The sequence below is a fragment of the Convolutriloba macropyga genome, chromosome 1 (assembly GCF_964194025.1).
Source record: "Convolutriloba macropyga chromosome 1, txConMacr16.3, whole genome shotgun sequence".
Taxonomy (NCBI): Eukaryota; Metazoa; Xenacoelomorpha; order Acoela; family Convolutidae; genus Convolutriloba; species Convolutriloba macropyga.
The window spans coordinates 15,500,865-15,524,652 of record NC_134468.1 but is presented as its reverse complement, the minus strand read 5'-3'; the positions used below and the strand labels follow the sequence as shown (position 1 = coordinate 15,524,652).

At 38.4% G+C, this 23,788-nt stretch overlaps 3 protein-coding genes across 6 annotated transcripts in view; 1 reads left to right on the top strand and 2 right to left on the bottom strand.

Moving 5' to 3' along the window:
- Nucleotides 1–14,651, bottom strand: part of LOC142335470 (DNA excision repair protein ERCC-8-like) — an 80,831-nt gene extending 66,180 nt beyond the window's left edge. For 2 of the 3 annotated variants that reach the window (XM_075383988.1, XM_075383997.1), the window contains exons 1-3: nucleotides 14,424–14,651; nucleotides 5,852–6,116; nucleotides 5,313–5,453 (exon numbers count right to left, since the gene is read on the bottom strand). In XM_075383988.1, the coding sequence (XP_075240103.1) occupies nucleotides 5,313–5,453; nucleotides 5,852–6,116; nucleotides 14,424–14,595 (578 nt within the window). In that variant the 5' untranslated portion in view covers nucleotides 14,596–14,651. Of the gene's footprint in view, nucleotides 1–5,296; nucleotides 5,454–5,851; nucleotides 6,117–14,423 lie in introns of those variants that run through there. The other variant, XM_075384005.1, reaches the window with a different exon arrangement.
- Nucleotides 1–23,788, bottom strand: part of LOC142345871 (uncharacterized) — a 372,085-nt gene that overhangs the window by 127,917 nt on the left and 220,380 nt on the right. The window lies entirely within an intron of this gene.
- Nucleotides 1–23,788, top strand: part of LOC142335503 (uncharacterized) — a 163,104-nt gene that overhangs the window by 107,190 nt on the left and 32,126 nt on the right. The window lies entirely within an intron of this gene.

Sequence of the window (23,788 nt, the reverse complement as noted above, 5' to 3'; positions counted from 1 at the left end):
TAAAAATTTTTGACTTTTGCACTGAGTTTGTCATTCAACACTTCAGTTTCTCCTGAACCCAACGAATTTTTTCGAGAAATAGCATATATAATTTTAAAGTAGGCCTAATCGGAAGTTCAAAAACCTAGGTTGGGGGGTCGATTTTTTGCTCCATCTTATAGAAATTTTGATTCAAAATTAAAAATTTTTGACTTTTGCACTGAGTTTGTCATTCAACACTTCAGTTTCTCCTGAACCCAACGAATTTATTCGCAAAATCGCATATATAATTTTAAAGTAGGCCTAATCAGAAGTTCATAAACCCAGGTTGGGGGGGTCGATTTTTTGCTCCATCTTATAGAAATTTTGATTCAAAATTAAAAATTTTTGACTTTTGCACTGAGTTTGTCATTCAACACTTCAGTTTCTCCTGAACTCAACAAATTTTTTCGAGAAATAGCATATATAACTTTAAAGTAGGCCTAATCAGAAGTTCAAAAACCCAGGTTGGAGGGTCGATTTTTTGCTCCATCTTACAGAAAATTTGAATCAAAATTAAAAATTTTTGACTTTTGCACTGAGTTTGTCATTCAACACTTCAGTTTCTCCTGAACCCAACGAATTTTTTCGAGAAATAGCATATATAATTTTAAAGTAGGCCTAATCGGAAGTTCAAAAACCTAGGTTGGGGGGTCGATTTTTTGCTCCATCTTATAGAAAATTTGAATCAAAATTAAAAACTTTTGACTTTTGCACTGAGTTTGTCATTCAACACTTCAGTTTCTCCTGAACCCAACGAATTTATTCGCAAAATCGCATATATAATTTTAAAGTAGGCCTAATCAGAAGTTCATAAACCCAGGTTGGGGGGGTCCATTTTTTGCTCCATCTTATAGAAATTTTGATTCAAAATTAAAAATTTTTGACTTTTGCACTGAGTTTGTCATTCAACACTTCAGTTTCTCCTGAACCCAACGAATTTTTTCGAGAAATAGCATATATAACTTTAAAGTAGGCCTAATCAGAAGTTCAAAAACCCAGGTTGGAGGGTCGATTTTTTGCTCCATCTTATAGAAAATTTGAATCAAAATTAAAAATTTTTGACTTTTGCACTGAGTTTGTCATTCAACACTTCAGTTTCTCCTGAACCCAACGAATTTTTTCGAGAAATAGCATATATAATTTTAAAGTAGGCCTAATCGGAAGTTCAAAAACCTAGGTTGGGGGGTCGATTTTTTGCTCCATCTTATAGAAAATTTGAATCAAAATTAAAAACTTTTGACTTTTGCACTGAGTTTGTCATTCAACACTTCAGTTTCTCCTGAACCCAACGAATTTTTTCGAAAAATAGCATTAATAATTTTAAAGTAGGCCTAATCGGAAGTTCAAAAACCTAGGTTGGGGGGTCGATTTTTTGCTCCATCTTATAGAAATTTTGATTCAAAATTAAAAATTTTTGACTTTTGCACTGAGTTTGTCATTCAACACTTCAGTTTCTCCTGAACCCAACGAATTTTTTCGAGAAATAGCATATATAACTTTAAAGTAGGCCTAATCAGAAGTTCAAAAACCCAGGTTGGAGGGTCGATTTTTTGCTCCATCTTATAGAAAATTTGAATCAAAATTAAAAATTTTTGACTTTTGCACTGAGTTTGTCATTCAACACTTCAGTTTCTCCTGAACCCAACGAATTTTTTCGAGAAATAGCATATATAATTTTAAAGTAGGCCTAATCGGAAGTTCAAAAACCTAGGTTGGGGGGTCGATTTTTGCTCCATCTTATAGAAATTTTGATTCAAAATTAAAAACTTTTGACTTTTGCACTGAGTTTGTCATTCAACACTTCAGTTTCTCCTGAACCCAACGAATTTTTTCGAAAAATAGCATTAATAATTTTAAAGTTGGCCTAATCAGAAGTTCAAAAACCCAGGTTGGGGGTCGATTTTTTGCTCCATCTTATAGAAATTTTGATTCAAAATTAAAAATTTTTGACTTTTGCACTGAGTTTGTCATTCAACACTTCAGTTTCTACTGAACCCAACGAATTTTTTCGAAAAATCGCATATATAATTTTAAAGTAGGCCTAATCAGAAGTTCAAAAACCCAGGTTGGGGGTCGATTTTTTGCTCCATCTTAGAAAATTTGAATCAAAATTAAAAATTTTTGACTTTTGCACGGAGTTTGTCATTCAACACTTCAGTTTCTCCTGAACCCAACGAATTGTTTCGAGAAATCGCATATATAATTTTAAAGTAGGCCTAATTGGAAGTTCAAAAACCTAGGTTGGGGGGTCGATTTTTTGCTCCATCTTATAGAAAATTTGATTCAAAATTAAAAATTTTTGACTTTTGCACTGAGTTTGTCATTCAACACTTCAGTTTCTCCTGAACCCAACGAATTTTTTCGAAAAATCGCATAAATAATTTTAAAGTAGGCCTAATCAGAAGTTCAAAAACCCAGGTTGGGGGGGTCGATTTTTTGCTCCATCTTATAGAAAATTTGAATCAAAATTAAAAATTTTTGACTTTTGCACGGAGTTTGTCATTCAACACTTCAGTTTCTCCTGAACCCAACGAATTGTTTCGAGAAATCGCATATATAATTTTAAAGTAGGCCTAATTGGAAGTTCAAACACCTAGGTTGGGGGGTCGATTTTTTGCTCCATCTTATAGAAAATTTGATTCAAAATTAAAAGTTTTTGATTTTTGCGCTACTTCTGTCTTTCAACACTTCAGTTTCTCAACTGGTTTCACTTTTTTTTCTTTTAGATGAGATTTCTCGTGCTTGGAGACTCAAATTTGAGAAACGCGCAGCATTATCTATACCAGGACGAGCCACTGAAAATTTTCGGGTACATTTTTCGAAAATATTTAATTTTTTTGGTTTGAATTTTTTTGAATCGAAATCGACTGAATTTTTCAGAGCTCAATACGACGGACAAGGTGGACGTCGGAGCGAACACCTCATCGATTTAGTGGACTTCGCACGACAGTTTACTCATATCTTAGTTATTGTTGGTGACAATGACGTAAAAACGCAAAAAATTTGGTTCATTCTGCAAAAATATTTAGAGTTCAAAAAGGCCGTCTGGCCATCCAAGGTGAAGTTTGCTGGACATTTGAGACGTGGTGATCTGGATCCTGTGTTGGTGGCAAATAATAATATTTTTCTGAGCGAAAACTTAGGTGTTCACTATAAAAGTACAAAACTTATAAAACCCAATGATTTTCATGCTTATGATTGCCATTTCGATGTTGAAGGCGAGGGGTATCGGCATCTAGCGGCTTTAATCCTTGCCGTATTTGAAGAATTTGTACGCAGCTGGTGATTTTCTTTGAGTTCTAAGTGAGCTCTATGTGAGTTCTATATGAGTTCTGTGTGAGTTCTGTGTAAACAGTTTACAGCACCTTTGTCAACTCGTAACTTTGTCACATTTGTTTTTAAATCATTAAAGCAGTAATGTATTTTTATGGTTTCCATAATCGGTACCTTTCTTGGCTGGTTTCATTTATTTCAGATGTATCTGATGCAAATTTGGGCATATTGTGTACTATTCGTTCATATTCGTGACACCTGAAACTTCAGACGCATCTCTGTGAGGAATTTGACGGCAGGTGATGATCGATCTGGCGGCTGTTGGCGCAGGTACAAGGTGCAACAGCCGCTTCAGAACTCCGTGAATGAGCACAAACGGTTGATCACGTTGCTGTTATGGAAAATACAGTTATGGAGAATACACCTTGCTGTTATGGAGAATACAGTTATGGAGAATACAGTTATGGTGAATACATGTTGCTGTTATGGAGAATACAGTTATGGAGAATACACGTTGCTGTTATGGAGAACACACGTTGCTGTTATAGTCACGTTGCTTCGGATATGGAGAATACAATGCAGAATAGTAACAAACAGGCGAAAACTCAAACTTTTTATCGATTTTTTAATCAAAAACTGCAATTTGAATGAATATTTCACCTTCTGTACTCTTTTAAATTGAACCTTTTTGAGTTCAGACAACGTTTTTCTATTAACAAGAATTAGGCTGAACGTCTTAATGTGCAGGAAAAAATCAGTCTGAATTTTAGGCTGTCCAGAAAAAATTCAGTGCATGACTCATCAAAATTTCATTCTGTGCAGACCAAACCCAGTCTATTTTTCAGTCTGAGAAGAATAAAATCAGAAACGGTTTCTGAAATTTACAATTATCAGGCTATAAAATGCCCTGTCAAGAATTCTTGAAATAGAAAAAAATCAGAATGGATTTTTCATGATTCAGTACTGAATTATTATGACACTAAGATCCGGGTAGAATAGTTCAATTTTTCTTCAAAATTTTTGGTCTTGAAAATGAATTTATTTATTTACGCGCACCCATGTAGCCTAATAAAACCATTCTTCTGAAATACTCTGGCATTGTTGTTGGATTATACTGTGAACTAGAACAGTACAAACATTGCTTAAGTAGAAACTGTACTAAGAGAGTAAAACATTTTTCTTCTGACTCCATTTATTTTAAATTAAAATTTTCTCAATTTGGACATTAAAATCATTCTGTCAGTCGCATTTACTGGTGATCTGATAAATGCTTTTGATTAATTGCTTCCATTTCGTAATGAAGTCAATTCTGATAAATTAAAGATTTCTGATAAATTAAAGATGGTACATTTCGATTGACAATAAAGTTATTTGGGTAAATATTTTTACGCAATTTTTGCAAAAAAGCACATTTTTAAGTAAACAAAATTCAATGAACGTAAAGACATTTGGGTTGTCTACGTTTTTAGTTACGTCTTGGAAAACAGTATCAAATATAAGAAACATGACTTCTAAAACATCATAACATCTAAAAAACGAGATCACTCCGATATGATTCTTAGATTGTAAAAAAGAGGAGAGCATTAACTTATACCCCAAGGTCACTGGTTTAATTAGCCACGAAATCCAAAATTACAGCTGTACGAGGATTATCATATGATACCTTTAATGTCTTTCTACGACGAGTATTGGGGGGTCAAAAATGACAACAAAGAAGAGGCACGCTACCATAGAGTTCCTTCACTCATTACATGTCGGGAGAAAAAGAAAACTGATTGGTCGCCCAATCCACAGAACGCTACGCTTGAAACTCGATAACGTAGAAGGTAATGCGTTTGATTCTCTTCGCTATTTTCTCGCTTTCGTACAAGTCAGCCGAGATTTCAGGTCAGCTGAGATTTCAAGCCAGCTGAAATCAAATTTGTCACTTTTAGCTGCTTATCGGAAATTTCAACAAACCCAAATAAACTTTGGCTGCTTTACAGATTTTCTCATGTTTTACCTGACAGAAAAATCACCTTTCTGTTGCAATTGCGATGACCCCAGAGCCACTTGGGTTTGTCGCATGCCCATAGATAATTCCACATGATGAAGATGTATATTCACACACAACCTCCAACTCATTCGCATCCCAGACATTAAGCACTGCATCGTGGCCACTAACAACAAATCAATTGCCACTAAGTCTCAATTGCTTAAATTAATGTTAAAATCCCACGAGGTACCACTTCCCAGATATGAGGTCACACTATTATAGTAGATTGTCACTGGTCAACTGTTTGGAGGTCAATAATGACCATCGATTAGTGGTGTTTTCGTACTCTTATGTTATGCGTTATGCATACTTCAGTTGTAATGACTAATCTCCTCCGAGAGACTTCACATCAAGTTCTTCAAGCAATGTTATGAAAAAACTATTGTGACAGAAGGGCGGAAACAGATGCGTCTAAGTGTCTCTCAATATCTATGGCCGTAATATCAGTGCGTAATGAACTTGCCCCTGTAATTAATTTGTTCAATAAGTTCAATTATCAAATTTTTAATGAAAGAAGCCAACCTAGAGGTGAAAATGCCATTGTCAACTGGCCACCATTGAACGCGTGACACGCATCTGGAGTGAGAATTTGGAGAAACTTTGAAAAGTTTCCGTTCTTTTCGCAGCCTGTCCGGTAGTCCTTTTCGAATGAAATGTTCACTGCACAGCACAGCTAGTGGCTTTGATGGCTGTCCGAGGTCATTTCCAGAGTTAGCTATCTCAGAGTCGTACAGAGATATCGTGCCATCTTCGCTACTCACTAGTGAATAACGATGCTCACTTCTCTCTGGAATAAGATATCGAACTTAAGACGACGTAACAAACACTTCGTAAACCTTAAGAAAATGCAGAAACTCGAGAGACAAAAGTTACTTTAAAGGAAAAAATGCACAAAAAATTCTCGACTTTCACATTTTTATTTCAGTATGGACAATAAACATCTCTCAAAAACTTAAAAAATCTACAAAGTAGTCAGAACAATTCTCCAGATTAATTTTAGCAAACAAACAATAACAAAGGCTGTTGAAGTGTTGTTGGAATGGCATGTTCTCCAAAAAGATGTACGCACGAAGCAAACATTTTCTCGAAATTAATTTTTTTTACAATCATGAAGTTTCGCTCTGGATTAAAACTGTATTTTAAAAAAAACCAAAATAGTAGCCTTCAAAATTGAATAGTTTGAGTTTCGAATTTCAAGATCTGTCTCAGTGAGGTACAGTAGGCTTGTGGCAAACGGGAGAACACGAGTAGCCTGTTATCGGTTGCCCTTTTCTATCATTCACCACATTTCAGGCAGTTCTTTCTATGAGCTTTTTTGGTAACTATGGCCACTTTTTGCCAAAAAAGACAAAATAAAGCTCAAAACAATTCTCATGGTATTTTCGTGTAAAGGATTTGCCGTTTCTCTCAGACCGCTATTACTCACTGTGCTATTTATTTGCGTAGATACTAATGCCAACTTCTCTTTTCTATATTTACACAAAAGAGGGAGTGATCCACCCAATCGATAAAACAGTGACCTTCCACTATTAAACACCACAGCAGCGTAAAAATACACCGCACAAATGCATTATTGTATTTTAAATTCTTAGCACATTCTAGGCTCTAGGAGCCGCAACATTGCGTTGAAATAGTACTACACTAATTAGGTTATAGACTCTTCTCTCGCGCAGAACACTACAAGTATAAAGAACCTCAGTCACCCGTTCAGAACAACGGAATCCTCTGAGAAGCACAATTGCGCTGCGTAATTGAGTGCAAAACATTTTTGTACGAAAGCATGCTATTGCATCAGAGTAGGATTCGCCGTTTAGTTCAGAGATTTTCAGCTAGTTGCTTTAGTGCTTTATATTTGTTGGATCTAGATCCCCACAAGCCATTCTGCTTAAATGTCAAGTCGAGCGTTGTTATCAGTGCTTATAGATTTGTTGAAGCTTTCGCCTTCTTGCAATTGAAGCGATGGCATGTATAGCATACGTCATGCATTATCTTCGCAAACGTATCTCATTATTTCGTTGTGACGCTTGTGGGTAAAATCCACATTTCCACAGTGGAGGTCATGGTTAGTGTGATCTTTCCCCAAAGCAATCGATAGATGTATTTTGGCTTCGAGATTCTACCGAATGCACAACCCGTCAAGGAATTCCGATTTTGCAATCGTCAAACCGTTAACGTTTCACAAGGCATGGCAGTGAGGCAAGTCGAGGCTCCTTTTAATGCCACTAAGATGTGATCATTGTCCTTACGTAACATGAAAATTATCTCTTTTTTGTGATGCAACCTCTCAAGTCGAGTCTGTTGTTTGCCTTGGGTGATCTCATTCTTTAAGATGAAGACATCTGTAAGGTCTCAAATCCCGAGACAGCAACCAGCGACAGCACTCAGCGTCGCAGAGCAACCCATGTTATAATCCATTGGCTCTCTTGATGTTGAGTCCACCCTCCCGAGTCAGTAGCGAATACGACTGGCGTAAGATGTCGTTAACGGGCGAAACAAGAAAGGGTCGCAGTAGCAATTTTCTCTGCGTCTATTAAAGCGGTCTGAGCGTTAAAAGTTGTAAAAGCGAGAAACGCAATATTTCCAAGTTCTGAAAAGACAAGAACCAATGTCAACTTAAGAAACGACGTTCGATGAAATGACGGAAGTCATTCGCTCACTTCTACTTTAAAAAATGTTTTTCTTTAACTCTAATTAATTGGCGTTTTTCAATTACATAATTGATAAATGATTTCTTTCGGCAAAAAATCAATTGTAGCAAGGAAATTATACTTTTATGAAATGATATAATTTTCCAACTCTTGTTCACAAGCTTAGCGAAATGAAAACAAGAAGTCCATCCATTTCTCATGAGCAGGGTTGAAAATAAACGGCACTAAAAACTTGTTTTCGGCGCCTAAAACGGCATAAAAAATCAGTTTTCGGCTGAAAAATTTATTTTTCGGCAACGTAAGTTTTTACAAGTTTAGGTATTTATTATACCGAATAAACATGAGCTTTTCCAAGTTTTCGGGCGTCAAATTTGGCCGATCTTCAACGAAAGACTTCAGAACCGAGAAAAACCTCTCCACATCGACAGAGGTACATGGTGCAAAACTGTAAACCCCGATCTGCACGGGATCAGTAACGCCTTCGCCTCGAATAATTTTTGCACAAGAAATTAAACCTTTGTTTTTCGCAAAGACAGTGTTTAATTTATCGAGCGCTGTTTGGGCTGTGTTGTTTCCTGTCATCGCTAAATCAGTCGTTTTTTCAATCAGATCATTGACTTTTTCAACCGCCTTCGTGATGGTGTAGTTTGAACCCTGGCACTCCTTAATTGCATGTTCTGGAACACAGGACCTGCGTTGCTTTCATATTTGTTTCCAAGATACTCCGCTTCATCGAACTCAATGTAGAAAGCCGGCCATGACGCGACAATGTCTTTGAATAACCCGCTTGAATCCATTTTGGAGGACACCGTGTAACTTTTCTCGGTCTAATGCCGACAGCGGAAGGCCTGCGTCAATCCATGACTCGGTTAAATCGAGGAAAAACTGGTCTACCACAGTTGTTTTATTCGTACGTGTCAAATGTGTCAAGTTACTCTGCCGCAATTTGTTAAGATTTGCGTTTTTTATGTGTTTATCTGAAGCACAGTGATCGGCAATATGGTTACTTTTTGATACATGGAACGATTTGCCACATAAATCGCAAAAAACTAGAAGCTTTTTCTCTTCGGTGGATAAGATTTTGAGGCAAGGATGTTGTTTTACAGCCTCTTTAGTTGACGTGAAAGGCGCGATTTTAGGCATAGTTAAATAAAGCTGTTAATTACCAGTTCAACAAAGCGCGAATGATAGATTTGCGATGACTAATTGCGCGGTAGAAAGTTGGATTAATCCGCTTTTACTTTTGTTCAATTAACCTAACTTCAAATTACCAGTATAGATCTCCGGCATATAAATTTTAAAATCGGCGCGCAATTAGCCTAAATCGGCAAATTCGGCGTTTCGGCATATGCCGTTTATTTATAACCCTGCTCATGAGCCATGGTAATGCCTCTTCGGACCGTGGGACTTAATTCTCCAAAACTGACCATATTGTATCCGAACACCTACGCTGCTTTTCGAAGTTTATTTTCAGCAATCAGCAAATTACTTCGATTTTCGTCTTTGCTGTTGTGATAAAACTTGATTCTCAAAACATTTTTTGCAAACAGTAACGCTTTCAAAAAATCATAGACCAATCCAAATGAGGCAAAATCCAAAGCTGAACAATCAATTTCATTTCTACAGCACTTAAGGCAATCAGCGTCAGTTATTTGGAAAAATTAAGTGGTATTGCAATAATTGGCAATTAATTGTTTGCAATGATTGATTGGTGACTCTAAATTAATCGCAAAAAATGATTAGAACGATACAAATGTTGTTTCGTCGTTGAGGATTTATAGCTGAAGCTGCTGAGATACAGGTCACCTGGGCTCAAGTTATATCCAATTTCAATTTTCTCTGCACTTGTGGCAATCGCAGTGCAATTGCCATATACAGACATTTACTTCGGAACACCTTTCGTTGACAAATTTCTACACCGTCTCTACAATTCTTATTCTAGTCCGTTCAATTTTTTCCCATCTATGTAAGAATATAATTGATTCGTCATGCGGCAAGTTTTAAACACAAAATCCGATCGAGCTTTATCTCTTCTGCTCCTTTTGTGACAAAAGGATGATTTTCCTCTTATCGCGCTCATCCGCACAGTTGGGCGAGGACAAGTCTGCAGTACCTTCCGATATTAATTTGGAAAATAAGAGCAGGTCCTTCAGCTGAAGTTAGAGCAGAAGAGGGGGTGTTCAATGTTCTCAGCTGCACAATGTATTCTCGATTTTAATCCCCCTTTATCCATTTCAGGACTCCTCCATTTCAGGAACTTTCTCCTCCACTTTCTCCATTTCTGGAAATCTTTCCAGCAACTGTAGATCCATTCTTGAGAGACTGATGCAGCTGATTCCATAAGTAAACGCATGGAGCATCACGGATCGGTATACCCCAAATTTGACGAGTTTTAGTTTACATGACACATTGCATAATGCTTCCCAGATGTCGTACCGACCAGGTGGAGAGCGGTTCTACAACAGCGGCATCAGCCCGAAAAGGAAGAAAAACGATTAAAGAAGCAAGCCGATGTATCAAGGACTCTTTTTGGCTAGGGAGTGGCCCAGGAACAGCCAACCAGCGCGTCTCCTTAAAAAACAAAGCCAATTATGTCTACATGGCCGAACGTGTTGAGTAGGACTGAGACAGATTGAGGTCTGGATAGCATGCTTCCTACTCGGAATCCACCCAAACTCTGGGCCAGGAAGCGAGAACGTCAACGTTTGGGCAGAACGAAGACTAAAAGTTATACGAGCAGCGAGACACGAACGCCGAAGAGAAACAAAAAGTGAAGTGGCGAGATCTGCATCACAACCGACGTCGTGTTCAAAATAACCAACAGCAGTTATAAGGAAAGGCGAAAATTAGGGAGCGCACACACTGGAGATGCAAAACGGAGCAAAGTTTAAACGCGTGGCAAAAGGCGTCTCAACCGCCATACTGAATGTGCGGAGATGCAAGATCCAATTTGACGGTAGGGGCCGCATACAGCACACACTATGAACAATAGATGAGACCAACTAGGTAATAGTTCTAAAGTCAGAAGTTTCATCCCATAGTGAAGGTGTGTGGTGGTGCTCTGAGGACACCGTCATGATTCACGGATAAAAAACAGCATTGGTTCCGAGGCACCAATGGGCAGCAGACTGGAAGGCCCAAGGAAACCAAGAATGGATAACCAAGAGGGTCGTGATGGTTACGTCCAAGAACATAAAACTGATTGCAGTGTATCAACCAGTATCTCACAATGAGGAAGCAATTGACGAGTACAGGAAGACAATGAACACTGCTATTGCTGCAAAAAGAGACGAAATGCAGCTGATTGGAGGCGACCACAATGCTCCGATTGGTCGGCAGGAACACACCGGCAGAGATACAACAATTGGAAAATTTGGACTGCCCACATCTCAGCCGCCGGAGACGAAGTCGTAGAAAGGGAGCAACTCAAAAACCTACTTACAGTGGACACATTTTGCCAAAAGAAGAGGAACTTGGTGTCACCCCAGAACTGGAAAATGGTTTGAACTCGATTACTTTACTTTCTCACAAGGAAGCACCCAAACTTCTTTGTGACAGACGCAAGGACAGTGCCAGAGGACTGATGGTCAGATCCTCGACAAAAAGTACTGAAGCTCGAGATCCTAGCAGTGAAGAAGTACCACATCGAGCGGAAATAAAACATTGACTGGAGGACATTGAAGCAGGACTCTACTCGAGAGGCATATAAAGTTATTCTGATTAAGAGTCGACTAGCAGAGGAACTGACGTGGAGACAAGTAGCCGGCAAATTGAAACAAGCAGCGGAGGTATGCGGTATCGAGGACACGATGAGCAAAACCAGTCAATTGATGCAAGACTACGCAGAGGAGGCAAATAACTACAAAGACAGAATCCAGGAGCTTACAAACAGAAAAAATGAGACTACGGACGAAGAGCGACAGGACATTGTTCAGGTGCTCAAGAAAGTTTGGGATAAAACATGCAAAAGCTGAAACAGTGGGAAACCGAAAGGTGGAATAAACATCTAGAGAAGTGCGAAGAGGCGATGCAACGACAAGACATCGGAGATACACAGAATCCTCGAACATCTTGGACTGAGAGATTATGCTGTCCCAAGCTCAGAAGCCACTACAATCTGAGCCGAAACTTTCAGGGAGCACTTTGAAAAAGTTCAATAGAAGAGGAACGAGAACAATCTGGGAGATATGCTTCAGGCAAGGCGACTCATCAAGAAATGCCCGAACACCTCAAATGAGGGACGTGAAGATGCCTGATCACTGAGTAACACCCCCACTGAGCAAGAGATGTGAAAAGCGTGAGAAGCTGAAAGAGAAGGCACCCACAGAAGATGAGGTCAGAATGGTTTTCATGAATGCAGCACAACCGGGTTTTCAGCAGAAGATTGTGATAGTCATCCAGAACAAAATTGAAACTTCGGACAAATAATGGGACAATGTAGTGAAAACAGGAATAATTGTGCCTCTTCACAAGAAAGGAGCCGAGAACAACACCGGGAATTTTCGAGTAGTGTGCCTCTTATCGATGATCAGTAGGATTTTAGCCCGAGTTTCAACATTCAGACTCACAGAAGGGAGTGAAAAACATGCAGCAATAGATGACAATCAGGATGGGTTCCGTCGAAACATATCCAAGGCAGATGCAACGCAAGTACCTGTTCGACTTCATGAGGATAAAAGAAGGCTTGAGGAAAAAAACGAGTCGGGCATGTCTGTTGGATATGCGCAAGGCCTACCCCCTAGTAAACTGCCCACTTTAGTGAAAAAATCTTAAGACTTATGGTTTTGAAAGACAGATAAAGAGGGCTAAGAGAAGGCTGCACGTTCTCAACCATTCTCTTTGATATCTTCCACTAAGTGGTAATGCGGGCTGCAGAACTAGAAAGAGACGAAGGGGCAAGTGTGACGTATATACCGGGAAGCACGAGTATGACCCAAAGACGGGACCAGAGGAACCAGGAAGCCCAGTCGTTCCGAGTCATGAACGTCCTCTTTGCTGATGATACAAAAATTCTCCGCCAAGAGCCCCAAATGGAGAACACCAAGAACGCAATGAAGAAGATCAGAGTTTCTTCGAAGAGAAAACGAATGACGCGAAAGAAGAGAACATAATCCTTTGTGAAAAATACGCAGCTGAAACCCATTTCCTCGGAACATGGTTAGGAGAAGCAAAATACACGAATCAAGAGGAACGCAGCCTGGACAAAGGTGAAGCGGAGACCAAAGCACTCCCAACTGACGAAGAGGACGCAAGCGCAAGTCGTCGAACCGGTTGTGGAGAGCACGATGATTTTCAAATGCAATGTCCGGACCTGGACAATCGGAATAGTGAACCGCTTGCAAAAAAGTGGACAACTGTTACCGATACGTGAGGAGTGGGAAAACGCAACCACCACTGACGGAAATGGCAGCGAAGAAAAAATATTTGGAATTTACGAAAAAAAGTTGAGGATAAAGTCAATCAGGGCCAAGATAGAACAGAAGTTTGGAACGTCTTGACCATGTTATCGGCCTACAACAAAGAAAAACAAGACGAATGGTTTCGGATGGCTGAGCCATCTGGAAGATGCCTCTATACCCAAAAAAGTACCGTGGCACTCCGTTATCGGCTGAAGCCTACAAGAGAAGCAGGATGGAATTCTCTACAGGTCGAAGACCAAGCCAAAGACAGGAAGCTCTGGAGGTCGATAAATAATAAGATAATCAGTCACGTTGAACAGTGGGAAAAATCCAACGAAAACGGCTACGTTAGTCACGCTGTCGATAGGTCAATTTTTTGTCATAGCGAATTACTGATTAAAAAATTTATAATGTTTCATATAATATCACTATTTGCGTAACGTTCTGTGTAAATCAAGTCATATCTCTTAACAACTACAAAAATTTTGATAGGAAGCCACATTTGATTGATCAATAATTGCAATTACTGCAAAAAATGACTTTTGTTCTGCTACGTAAATTAACTTATGGTTACCGTTGTCCAGCCAATTAATTGCAACTAAATTTTTTTTTCAAATCCCTGAAACAACTATATCTGTCGGCTGTTCGAAAATCAATTGAAAGGACATAAGTGGAGAATACCCGGTGACCGGACAATAGATCGAAAACAGAAAAGTTGGGACAATAGATCGAAAATCGATCTCTATTCATATTGGTTGAAATTGAGCAATATCTGCGAGCTGCAATATACTTACCACATTCTGGCCATGCCTCGCGAGCCATGGCCATGCCTTAGCGGCCCGTGGAACTTGATATACATCTATCACAACCGAACAAAATATCACAACAGAACTTGTTATATGCTGTATAACAAATGGGCGCTCAAATCTGATTGGCAAAAACGCAACTTAAACAATTTAATTTTCGATTTATTGTCCCAATTTTTGCTTTCGATCTATTGTCCTAGCACCAGAATACCCATGACTGGATTTGCTTTAATAAACTCACCTAACTGTATCCACGTAACTTGCCCTTGCGCCAAAATGTTGAACTCGTTTCGAATGATGGGTTTGAGCAACTCATAATTTTTCTCAATTACACTTTTGTTGGAAGACGGCAATATGTGCCCTTGGCGATAATCTGCTCCATATTTTCGCTGGAAAACATATGCTGGTATCATAATTGTACATCATGGCGTCTTCATTCAAAGTCAATCTGAAATCGTTTTTTTTGGAGTTTTTTACAGCAACGAAACCTCTCCATTATATTACCACAATAGCATTTTGAAGATAAATTTTGCGCTTTAAATTCTATCTTTACTTTGCTGGCAAAAGCTAAAGAGGAAGGTTCAACAAAGCTTTATAATCTTTTAATTTATGCTAATTCAGCCTTGAAGGCAAACACAAAATTGGAAAAGAAACCGAATACCTGTTCTGCCATTTGCGTTTACATGGCTCACCACACTTTTTGATCACAGGTCTAGTGGATTTAGGATATATGTTTTTTCGGCCTTTTATGGTGTTACGTCCGCACAAAATTTTCGAAGAGAAGTCGTTTTTGAAAGGGGATGGTCATTTTTACTTTTTCTGGGTCACCTAGAAAAAAATTGGGTAGTCGGATCTTTTTTGTTTGTGTCCTCCCAGTTCCTTTGTGCACCCAATGGAGACTCTATTGCAGATGCAAAAGAAGAAGAAGTTAATTTCTTTGAAGGTGACACATTGTAAAACATAACCGACTAAACGTCGGAAGAATTGCTCTCCAACGACTAGCTCTAATCAATTGCAGCCTGCTTCATTTGAGGGGGGGGGGGGGGGGGGGGGAGGAGTGTGAGTGTCACACGTATTTAAAAAAAATGAATTAAAAACCTTGGGTTTCAAGGTTAAAGATTTAGTTTAAAATTTGATTTATTACCTGATTTATGGCCAACACAAGGTTGATAGGTGTCAGAAAAGAAAACAGATCTGTGATTAGACAAAGCTCGGGCTTCGAGCGAAATCAACAAAACTGACATATCTTTGTTGACTTAGGTAATTTACCACGATGATAGAACCGATATTGGGTACCGAACAAAGCGAGGAATAAACTCATTCATTGAACACCCTGCCTGGAAACAGATCAATGAGAAGAAATAATTACTTTGACAACAAAAAAACGACTCGAAAAATCTCGCGGCGAATTCTTCTTTCGCACCCAAAGGATAGCCAACAGACTTCATCACAGCATTGACTTCGGAAATCAACACGGCCTAAAACACAGAATTCTAAAGCAAATGTGGAATGATATCATGATGCGGTACAAACCAGAAAACGTCTGCACGTGGCAGATCTGTTGTGACTGTCAACACTGCAGAGAGACATGGACTAATTTTCTATAACTGTTTTGATCGGGAGAAATCCCTCCTGTAAAGAAAATCCCCAACAACAACAACAACAAAAACAAAAAAACAACAACACCAAAATTCCATCAGAGCTAACCACTCTATAAAATCTAGTCAAATTAAGCCAACTTTTCTTCACCACAATCTACTTAACAATTCAACTTATAACTTTGCACTTTAACCAAGTACCACGCTCAATTAGCCAAGGACATAGAGTATTGCGCACGGTCGGCTATTATAGTGGCGACAGGGATTAAAAGTAAATAGCAAAACGCCAGCCAATAATATTGAGCGTTGTACTGATTTCTGAAAGAAATCTATTTTTTGTTTGAAAATCAACTTTCGACACGAGTTTGACGTCTTAGCATCACGACCCGAAAGAGGAATTTTGAACTGGTGTCGTGATTCGACAAGGAACACTGCCAACTTCGAACTTTCAATTGAGTACTCCCTAATATTTCGAATATCGGAAATCAGTTCGTACAGGTTTTTTCGATAATAAAATGGCGTTCAAAATTAAGCTAATTTGAATTCGACATAATTCGACTTTAAATACACCATTGAACCTTGAGTTTTTTTTGGATTTTTCAAGAAAAATAGAGTGTCAATAGAATTCAAATGCTGCTGATTTAGGGTGTCAAAGAATAGTTCGGGTTTCGAACATAACTATTGAAAAAGTTTGAAAAACAGCAGCTTTTAAATAAAACGCTGATGGCGCGCCACTCCTCAAAAACGCTGTTACCGGAGATTTTTACGGGTTCCAATGATTCTGAAAGTTTTGTTACACAATTTGAACTCTTGTCACAACTTCAGAAGTGGCAAAGAAAACAAACATTCAACAGTGCCGACACCAAAATTGATTAAAGGCCGCATTATTTTACGTTGAGGCTACAAAAGTCGGCTACTGATTTCTGTCGTACACTTTTGGAGGACACTAGGAAGAGCTAAGATGAGACCGTAAAAGCTTTCAGACAACATTATAATGAGAAACCTGTAGTTTTCCGGGGGATGATAACCAGGAGAGACCAGTAGCCGGTTGAAAAATTAACAAATTTTCTGGGTGATTTGCAAACTCTAGCCTTGAAAGCGTACCCCCGAGAGTCCAATGAGATTAGAGAACATCTCATTCAGAGGCATTTCATCAAAAGTATAGAAAGTTTTCAGGGCGACTCGACCTGAGAAAGAACTTGGGAGACGTGGATATGATATTAGACAAACCTTTAGAAAGAGCACTACATATTGAAGTAGTGACGAGAATTGAGGCGGAGGACAATGAGCCGCGGGTTTATGCCATGCAGTTGAGTAAAAACACTGAACAAGTTATTCGTTTAAAGATTTATTGCAAACATTGCAGAATAACCAATCTAACAGGCAAAATAATCAAAATTTTTCATACCAAGGATTGAGGCCAAAAGAGTTTCTGCGCGGAAGTGAGCGAATTTCAAGAGAAACCGGAGATAGAAATAGAAACTATAATAGCTATAACGGAAGCACCGCTGATGATTGACGAGCCAATTGCGACAGTAGATCGTGATTGCCAACACCAGCAGCCAAAAACAAAAGCTGAGATTGTTTGCACGAGAGTTGCGCCAAGCAATCAAGGACAGCGCTGAGGTTTGAAAAAAAAAATGTCGCCATTAGGGTCAGCGAAATCGTGCCTCTAAGTAATGCAATAATTGTTTTGAATGTAGGAGTCCAAATCATATCAATTGAAATTGCCCGTATTTAGACAACAACTAGCTGAAGATGGCAGGGCTTCATTTTCAGCTGGCTATGTAAAAATTTGTGAGGCGAGAACTGCCCAGTGGAGCCCATGTTTGCCAAAATAATGAGAAATACAAAATGATCATGGCCCTTATTGGTAGTGGAATTGGTGTTAATCTTTTAAGCAACACATCATACCAGCAGCTGGCAGAACTGAACCAGATCAGAGTGTACAAAAAACATAAAAAATGCCAACAATGGAAAAATACCTGTAAAGTGGTCAAAAGCTTTTCACGTCCGACTTCAAAATTTTACATCTGAGATAAATGTTTTGTCTCTAGTTACATAAATTGAGTTAACGTCATGCTGATTGGGCATGGAATTCTTAAATAAATTTGACTGTTTTTTAAACTGCAGAAGAACACTTTTGCGGGAAAATTGGGAAAACGTTACAATTGTCCCCGTCACAACAAAGTAAAAAGAATCTGTTTTCAATTGCTGCAGAAGATCATTTCCTTGTCATATCGCAGGTTTCTTTAAATGCAAAGTTGTTGATGAAGAGGAAAACAAAATACAACAAAGAGAAATTATTGTCGGGCCCGTGAAATAGTTAGGAGACAAATCACATTTATTAATAGCGAGATCACTAAGTGACATGGTAGATGGTGTCGCATGGGTTCAAGTTCTGAACCCTACATTAGAACAAAAGAATATTTACGAAAATGAAAAAATCTCATATGCGGAAAACATTGAAAATATTTCGAGAATACAGCAAAATAACCCTGACAATAAAACAAATTATAGAAAAATATTTTACTTTGAGACGCATGTGAACGCAAGTTCAATGAGTTTCTCTTGTGACGGAATGACAAAAGTGAGGTCACTTTTTACAAAACATGAGATAATATTTTAGCGAAATTCAAATGATTTTGGATTTTGCGATCGAATTTAACATAACATAAAAAAAAGAAGGCTGTGCGATTCAGACGTACATACGGCAGCAGAAGCTTTGAAAAAAGAAAATCCATGGAAAAAAACTGTTGAAGACTTGGATCGAGACAATTTAGTAGAAACAACACGTTCCGACTGGGCAGCACCATCATTACTAATACCAAAAGATGGAACCTATCGCTTGGTTGTAGACTATCGTGTTCTGAAGAAACAAATAGAGAAAACACGCTGGCCCTTCCCACGAATTAATGAGGTAATTGTTTCACTAGAGGCAAACATGGTTTTCTCGAACAAAGATCTCTTGTCGAGATACTTTCCAATAGCGCTCGATGAAGATCGTAAGAATTTAACAGCTTTTATAACGCCTCCGGGACTGTACAAGTGGAAAAAACTTCCCACGGGACTATCGTCTGTACTGGGAGCTTTTGAAAACACAGTTGAAATAATTTTTGCTTGCTTCTCTTACGAAATGGGTGATTTGCAAACTCTAGCCTTAAAAGCGTACCCCCGAGAGTCCAATGAGATTAGAGAACATCTCATTCAGAGGCATTGCATCAAAAGTATAGAAAGTTTTCAGGTGCAACTCGACCTGAGAAAGAACTTGGGAGACGTGGATATGATATTAGACAAACCTTTAGAAAGAGCATTACATATTGAAGTAGTGACGAGAATTGAGGCGGAGGACAATGAGCCGCGGGTTTATGCCATGCACAGTTGAATAAAAACACTGAAAAAGTTATTCGTTTAAAGATTTATTGCAAACATTGCAGAATAACCAATCTAACAGGCAAAATAATCAAAAGTTTTCATACCAAGGATTGAGGCCAAAAGAGTTTCTGCGCGGAAGTGAGCGAATTTCAAGAGAAACCGGAGATAGAAATAGAAACTATAATAGCTATAACGGAAGCACCGCTGATGATTGACGAGCCAATTGCGACAGTAGATCGTGATTGCCAACACCAGCAGCCAAAAACAAAAACTGAGATTGTTCGCACGAGAGTTGCGCCAAGCAATCAAGGACAGCGCTGAGTTTTGAAAAAAAATGTCGCCATTAGGGTCAGCGAAATCGTGCCTCTAAGTAATGCAATAATTGTTTTGAATGTGGGAGTCCAAATCGTTTCAATTGAAATTGCCCGTATTTAGATAACAACTAGCTGAAGATGGCAGGGCTTCATTTTCAGCTAGCTATGTAAAAATTTGTGAGGCGAGAACTGCCCAGTGGAGCCCATGTTTGCCAAAATAATGAGAAATACAAAATGATCATGGCCCTTATTGATAGTGGAATTGGTGTTGTGAACCCTACATTAGAACAAAAGAAAATTTACGAAAATGAAAAAATCTCATATGCGGAAAACATTGAAAATATTTCAAGAATACAGCAAAATAACCCTGACAATAAAACAAATTATAGAAAAATATTGTACTTTGAGACGCATGTGAACGCAAGTTCAATGAGTTTGTCTTGTGATGGAATGACAAAAGTGAGGTCACTTTTTACAAAACATGAAATAATATTTTCGCGAAATTCAAATGATTTTGGATTTTGCGATCGAATTTAACATAAATTAAAAAAAGAAGGCTGTGCGATTCAGATGTACATAGGGCAGCAGAAGCTTTGAGAAAAGAAAATCCATGGAAAAAACTGTTGAAGAATTGGATCGAGATAATTTAGTAGAAACAACACGTTACGACTGGGCAGCACCATCATTACTAATACCAAAAGATGGAATCTATCGCTTGGTTGTAGACTATCGTGTTCTGAAGAAACAAATAGAGAAAACACGCTGGCCCTTCCCACGAATTAATGAGGTAATTGATTCACTGGAGGCAAACATGGTTTTCTCGAACAAAGATCTCTTGTCGAGATACTTTCCGATAGCGCTCGATGAAGAATTTAACAGCTTTTATAACGCCTCCGGGACTGTACAAGTGAAAAAAACTTCCCACGGGACTACAGACTGTACTGGGAGCTTTTCAAAACCCAGTTGAAATAATTTTTGCTGGCTTCTCTTACGAAATGGCTCTAATTTAACTAGATGACGTTATTGCCTGTAGAAAAAATTTCGACGATTATCTGAAACGATTAGAATTGGTTTTCCAACAATTAGCGGAGAATGGATTAAAGATAAAGGGATCCAAATGCAATTTTTTCCAAAATTGTGCCAACTTCTTGGGGCATATTATATCCAACAGTGGAGTTGAGATCGACCCGGAGAAATAAGAGCGGTGGAATGAATGAAAGAACCGCCCCCACTGAAAGACGTCAGGGCCTTTAAAGGCCTTGGGAGCTATTATCGAAAATTTGTTCCAGGTTTCGGAAAAACAGCAGAAACTCTTCACAGGTTACTAAATAAGTCGAATATATTTGACTGGAGTATAGAGAGCAAAAACGCGGTAACCGAATTAAAGAAAAAGCTTTTGGAAACCGCAGTTTTAGGATATCCAAGCGATAGGGATCCGCATACATTAACTACGGATGATTCGTTGATAAGCAGTGGAGCAGATTTTACCAAAAAACAAGTTACTGAGAATAGAGGTTTTTCATAAAACTCTGAGTAAAACTCAGCAAAATCGTTCAGCAAATAAGCGGAAGTTATTTGAAATTGTTCATTTTACGCAATATTTTGAAAACTATTTACTTGTTCAGCACTTTTCGTTTATAACGGACCACTGGGCTTTTGTCAGGACATATAGTTTTAAAGAACCAGAAGGTATGGTTGCAAGATGGATAGGGAAACTTGGGCATTTTAGTTTTGACATCAAGCATAGAGCAGTCAAAATATCCCACACGCTGACTGTCTGTCGCACATAAAAGCAGAAGATGATGAACAAACAAATTTAGTTAACGCTATTGCGATGGCCGCAGATCAAGACAATACCAATTATAGTAGTCAAGATTGGCAGTTAGACAAATTTCAGAGGGTAAAACTGCGAGGTCCGTTGCAAAATGACAAAGCAATCAAAGAAGTATACTCCTGGGTTCTAAACAAAAAAGAAGGAAACCACGGCAAAAGAAAAATGGAGCATCAAAGGAGTTGTGGAAATACTGAGTTGAGTTTACAAATCGTTGTCTCATGGGGATTTGTATCGTAAGCACCAAATAGAACCCAACTTTGAGGTTATTTACCAAATGCTTGTACCATGGGAGAAAGTGTCCAACGTCCTTGAGCTGTTTCTTGCCTCTCCTAGCGCAGGTCATTTTAGGATTGAGAAAACATACCAAAGGAGTTGTTAAAAGTTTTATTGGCCGTGCATGAGAAGGGACGTCAGAAACTGGATAGAAAGCTGCGACATGTAATGTGCCTAAAAAAGAAAGGCACTAAGCAGAAACGTCGGCATTCACTCTCAAAATGGAAACGTAGTCTTCATTTTGTTTGTGTACTTCCCGAGTCTCAGGGAAAAAGTACATAATGCTTTTTTGTAATCATTTCAGTTAGTAGTAGGAAGCCGGAGCTTTACCCAGTCAAGAGGCTAAATCAGGGTCAAGAGCGTTTGTTGAACTTTGGATAGTGAGAATCGACTGTCCAGTCAACCTACACAGTGACCAAGGGTTGAAATTTATGTCAACCTTATTTTGTAGTATTTGCAGTAAACTAGGAATTCTGAGGACATCAACAAATTCCTACCACCCACATAGGAACAAGATGATTGAAAAAACAAATAGAACAATAGAAGAAATTCTGTTCCAATACATAGGCCAATATCAACATCAGTGGAACAAATTTCTACTTTTATAAATAATGGCCTACGATCATCAATCCATAGTGTAACAAAACACAGCCAAACGTATTTTGTACTGGGCTTTCAACTGTCGCTACCTATAGACTTCATCCATAGCACACCACAGACTGCAATGTATGAAACACCAACTGACTATGTTTTTACATTGAAACAAAAACTACAGGAAACGCATCAGTTGAGGCGAGAATTGGTGGATGTCAAACAAGAATGTCAGAAGATCTGTCATGGTCGCAGTAGGTTTGGACCGAGCTATAAAATTGCAGGAGAAGTGTTAAGTTTCCTACCCAATGGTACAAAAAATTCGAAACAAGATTTTTTTTCTTTCTATAGAGGACCATACAGAATAGTTGAACAAATAAAAGATCTCTACATCCAGGTAGAAGATAAAAAGACAAGGAAAACTATTAAGGTCCATTATGACCGAATAAAAAATATGAGAAACCAGAAAAGCCCTTCACGCCTGAGCTTCAAAAAACGAAAAAACAACAATTAGAACAGAAGAACATTGATTTGAACAGCTCAGACCATGACGAGATAATTGAAATAGAATCATCCACAGACAGTGAAAAAAAATGTAAACAGAGAAAATCAATCTGAGGCTGAGGTCACTAACGGTTCATTATTGTTACAAGTGACACGTCTGAGAATGAAGCTAGAGGATCAGAGCAAGAAAACTCTAAACGGCAAGAGAGGGCAAACAAAGGTGCCAACGGAGGAGTTGCAACTCCTTCAAAAACCACAGAGTGCACTGAAAAAAATGCAACATACACAAATATTCCAAAACGAGTAAAAAAACAAATGAAGCTAGTAATAAAACAAAAAGTACTGCAGAAAAAATATATAGTGGCATCAAAAATGGATACAAGGTCTAGCAGCCGATTAAAATTGGTGCCTGAGAAAATAAAGAATAACTTACTGAGCAAGATGAAGAATACTTTAGCAGTGAGGAAACTGATGAAGTTTTTGTTTCAGGAGAATTTCAGAAAGAAATAATGGAATCAAAAAGAAAGTCGAGTTCGTCCGGAGCATCGTGTGATGAAGTATCATTAAGTTTGTATCTGGCATTCCTAGCAATTTTTTCTTCTCCATCACCTTGTGTCAAGTTATATTCTTATGATTTTGACAATAACGTATCAGCAAGGATATTTTCTCCGGATCACAGTACAAACTGTGATAACACAATTCGAGTACAGAAAACAAAAGAAAAAGGTAGTTCGAAATATGCTCAGGTACAGCCTGAGATAAACCTAGATTTTTGCATGTATGAAGCTTTTTATACAATGTCTGCATTTTGAAAAGCATCGTATGCGATGATGTCGTCTTTCTCAGAGAAAATTTAAGACCACTAAAATCTATATACCCTTTTAATGAGAGAACTTGTAGGAACATTTGGCAGAACACATTTTTTGTCATAACAGGTATTGGAGATAAGACCTTTAAAGTCAACAGGTCGGTATCTGAAAAAATTTTGCGACGGGCCAGCGAAACCATTCATGTCGAAGAGTGAAAAATACATTGGAACAATTTGGGGAAAGCTGCTACAAAGAAACCTATTAAATTTTAAGGACCCCTGGGTTTCTCGAAACTATTTTCGTCAAAA